Here is a 4323-nt window from a genome sequence, read left to right as displayed (position 1 = left end):
CCGGTTCCTTCCTGATCGGCTTGGGCTGTAGGAGCGGCAGGGAGGCTGCCAAATGGTGGTGTGGCCAGGCCACGCCCATGGGTGCCGACAGATCTTGGCGGTGTTGGAGCTTCGAGGACGGTTTGGAGCTGGAGAGGTGTTTTCTTCTACTGCGTGCATGTGCTGGATGGTGGTTGGCATGTTCTCGCCATGTGATGGATTGATGTTTCGTGGCGATTTGATCACGATGGCGAGGTGTTGCGGTAACGGCGGTGTGTCCACGACAGTTTGGCCTAATCTGTTGATAGAGGTGGGAGGTGCGCGATGGTTCGGCGGAAAATGTTGCTCATCTTCGATCGGAGCTGGCGGCGATGGCGCCCGTGGGTGTCATTTCCCTCCTTGGAGGCGTCGCCGAGGTGTGTCGGCATCTCCCCTTCTTGATTGTGTTGTGGTCTCTGGGCGAAAGCCTTGGTCCGTTCCAGGACCGGCCATGGCAGCGGTGTCACGCCGTTACTCTGTTGAGAGCATCGCAGGTGAATACTGGGCTCGAGTTTCGTTTGTGGCTCTATCGTGCTTGCCGCTGTTCCAATTGATCTTCGTGGGCGTTATGTTGCAGCCGTCAGCGAGTCCAAGATGATGGCTTTCTCGGGACCGATGGAGTCCCGCTATCCACTCGCCGTCTCCTCTTAGGCATCCAAGGGAGGGTAGTGCGTTGGCAAGGAAATTTCGATTGGAGTTGTTGTGCTTCGAGGAGCCCTTTGTTTGTTGTGACGGGGCTAGATGGTTGGTTTAGGGCAGATCCTTTGCGTTGTGTTTGTAATTGTCGCGGTGGGTGTGGAGTTTCTGCTACATTTGTTGTTCACAGCACGCTATAGTTTCTTGTATAAGTTTTCTGTCTTCTATAAAAATATGGTTAAAAAAACAATCAAGAGAGCTGTGTTGGGCTTCCGAGCTGAAAAACCTTTTGTAGAGTGTTTGGAAGCGAAAAATAGGCACAGCTAAAACGTGCGTACAATAAAAGGGATTGCCAGGGACCAAACTGCTAGGGTACAATTTTCGCTCGGGATTATCGCAGGCGTGCGTTTAAAACTGAACCTACGGGGCGGATCCCCTTCACTCGCACCCCCACCTCACTTTCTCTTTCTGCGCAAACGAGCAGCTTTCCTACCCTAGAATCCCGGTCCCTGCCATGGCGGCGGCGGCGGGCCTCCACCAAGACGTTCTCGCCCGTATCTTGCTCCTCCTGTCGTGCATCGTGGACCGCGTCAGGGCGTCCGCGGTCAACAAGCACTGGCGGCGGGTCTCGCTGCAGAATCCGCCCCCGCTGCCGCGCCTCCTCAGGCCATCCACGGCCCGGACCGAGAGCTACCGGATCTTCGGCGGCTTCGTCGATCTGCACCCGTCCCTCTCTGACGAGGGCCGCGGGCCGCGTTTCTGCGGGTCTGCTCCGGGCGGCTGGTTCGTGATGTCATCCCAGCCCTGGCGCGGCCACGCGCTCCTGAATCTCCGCACCGGCGAGCGCGTCGCCCTGCCGGAGAGGGTGCGCATCCCACTCGAGTTCGGCCTCGGCGTCATCACGTGCCCCATGATGATCCGCGCAGCCGTCATGTCCTCGGCGCCGCCGTCTGGCGCCTGCTTGGTCGCTGCGGTAACGTCTAGCCAGACCAACCTGGCGTTCTGGCGGCCAGGCATGGAATGCTGGTTGTCGGCGCCGGCGGTAGGGAGGTTTGTGCGCAACGCCGAAGACATCACTTACCACGACGGATGGTTCTGCGCCGTTGAATCAGATGATGACCTCGTCTGCTACAAGCCGGAAATCGCCCCTGCTGAAGACGGCGCCCCTTCGCTGACCATTCGACATCACGCCTACAATCTCCATGTCCATGGTCACCGGACGGCACCCAGGGAGATCGTCTCCCGCTACCTCCTGCCCTCCGCATCCGGTGCCGATCTGCTGATGGTGAAAAGGTTCATCGCGCCGACGAGAGGCGGCACCTGCCGGTTCCAGGTCTTCAGGCTGCAGGAGGGACTGCCGGCTTCCTGGCGCCTGTACAAGATGAGCGGGCAGGTGCTCTTCGTCGGCCGGGCCTGCTCCAAGGCCTTCTACACGGGGCACACCGGCGGCCCGGGTTATATCTACTTCCTCGACGACGTCTACACCGGTGGTCCGCACAGTGTCGCCCAGCAGAACGAGTATCCCTGCGTCGACGCCGGCGGGTAGCGTTACTCAGTCCCCGACGAGATCCAGCGCTGCCTTCCATGGTTGCCCCCCTCGGACACCTCGCCATGCATTTGGTACCACCATTAATTGTGCGACCAAGCAGGTTCAGTTCGAGGCATCACATCATAGAGATTTCCATCAGTTAACTAGAGTCTTTGTTGTTTGTGTTTGCTCCTCGTCAGTCTTTCTTTGTTGTTCTAGTTGTGTCGTCGTCGTTGTGGTTCAGTTGGTTGTATCCTCCAGGTCAGTATTTGTTGTATGTCGTCGTTGTCATCAGTTAATTTGCAGGCTGTTTTCGAACTCATTTCATCTATATGAAAATTTCAACTATTTAGACTGCTATACCAGCTATATATGTTGTTTAAATTATGTGTATGAGTTTCTGGTGTAAATTCTACTTCACATCTTGATGTTTTCCGACGTATTTTCAGTAGTGCACAGAATTTCTGATTGCATCTGTCAGTGGCAGAGTTGTTTTTCAGATGGGTCCGACACTCGACCCTAGCTTGCCCTAGCTCCCACTGGTTTCTCTCTCTCTCACTAGCTCGAACCGAGGAAGAAGAAAGAAGGAGGGAGACAGAGGACACGTGGTTCCGGCACACGAAGCCCGCCGCATGAACGGCTTCTTCCTCGAGCACGAGCTCGAATCCACTCATACAACAGTACACCGGATGGAGATTTATACGCAGGCGCGCCCACACGACGCCGCGCTCCCCACTCCCTGGCTCATGCCCCCGTCGCACACAGACGCGATCAACGCGGCTGGACTCCAACGGAACGTCGTGGTCACCCCCGCTCTATCGCTAACTAACCCACACATCAAGTGCGCGCACACACGCACACCCCATGCCACACAGCACGCACGCACACACCCCGTACACAAGTCGGACTATGCCTGTACAATGGTCAAACCATACCAAGACACAGGCTCGGCGCTGCCACGGACTGGACCTGGCGCGCCCGACGCCGGTCACCACCACGGGGACATGGCTTATTGCGCCAACATTTCATGTATCCCCTGTTTGCATTACACGTTGATGAGATGATCTGCAACTGAATATTTGATGTCCAGCCGTTCAGGTGAACTATTACTGATTGTATGTTGAAGACTCTAATCTTTATTAGATGACCCTTCTTCATTCACTTCTCAGCTGATTGTTTGATGTGTTTCAGCCGCCTATACTTATCACATCATCGATGTGGTTGTCCTTGAAACTGGAAGTTTAATATCTTGTTTGTTGTATGTGCTTAATTTGAAGGCTTTTTCGAACTCATTTCATCTATGAAATTGTGAAGTATTTAGACTGCTACTAGCTACCTATATATAGGTTTTTTGATTTCTATATGTATTTTTTCTGGCTTCCTAGTATTTGAATTATGTGCATATGATTTTCTGCTGTAAATTCTCTAATTCAGATTTTGATATGTTCCGTCGTACTTTCAGTAGCGCACACAATTTCTGATTATATCGTATCATTGCATCTCGGCAGTGGCAGAGGTGTTTTTCATGTCTCCCGTTTTAGCATTGAGATGAGATGATCTGCAACTGAATATTTGGTGTTTGTTTAGCTATACAGCAACTAGTACTGAATATATGTTAAATTCTCTATTCTCTGCATGACCCTTCTTCACTTCTCAGCTGAATGTTTGATGTGTTTTAGGGGCATATACTTATTATATGTTTTCCATTTATTCCACTGAAGAAACCTCACTTCCTTGAATACAAGATCGTAAATGGGCACTGGGCACACTGCAGATAAAAGTTATGATATTACATTGCAGTTCATTATCAAGCTGATACATCGAAGCCATACACTTGGTATGTTTATTATGCCCTCGTGGCGCCGTAAATTGTTTCTTGGAAGAGCATATATACATAGCCAGAGCAGACTGACCCAGACCAAATGGGACAGGCTCTGGTTCACTTAGGAGAATATTTCCCATGTTCATATATAACCAATTAACTTTTTATTTTATATAACATGTAAATGTATATTTTTGATTGATTGTGATCCACAAGACCATCAAAATGAAAGAATGGGTTCAAGGATGAACGCATGCTGAAGTTTATGTTTTCTTGTTAGTAGCACTTAAATGATTGTCGATGCATCTTACTAGTTTAA

General features: G+C 51.5%; 1 protein-coding gene across 1 annotated transcript; it reads left to right on the top strand.

The window, feature by feature from the left end:
* Nucleotides 1-1164: 1164 nt before the first annotated feature.
* Nucleotides 1165-2551, top strand: LOC109780558 (uncharacterized). Its single transcript, XM_020339143.2, has one exon. The coding sequence runs from the start codon at nucleotides 1169-1171 to the stop codon at nucleotides 2198-2200; it is 1032 nt and encodes a 343-aa protein (XP_020194732.1). The 5' UTR covers nucleotides 1165-1168; the 3' UTR covers nucleotides 2201-2551.
* The last annotated feature ends 1772 nt before the right edge of the window (nucleotides 2552-4323 follow it).

The sequence above is a fragment of the Aegilops tauschii genome, chromosome 5, assembly GCF_002575655.3.
Source record: "Aegilops tauschii subsp. strangulata cultivar AL8/78 chromosome 5, Aet v6.0, whole genome shotgun sequence".
In the NCBI taxonomy this organism is placed as follows: domain Eukaryota; kingdom Viridiplantae; phylum Streptophyta; class Magnoliopsida; order Poales; family Poaceae; genus Aegilops; species Aegilops tauschii.
The sequence above is the reverse complement of the archived record's forward strand: the minus strand, read 5'-3'. Positions and strand labels throughout refer to the sequence as shown.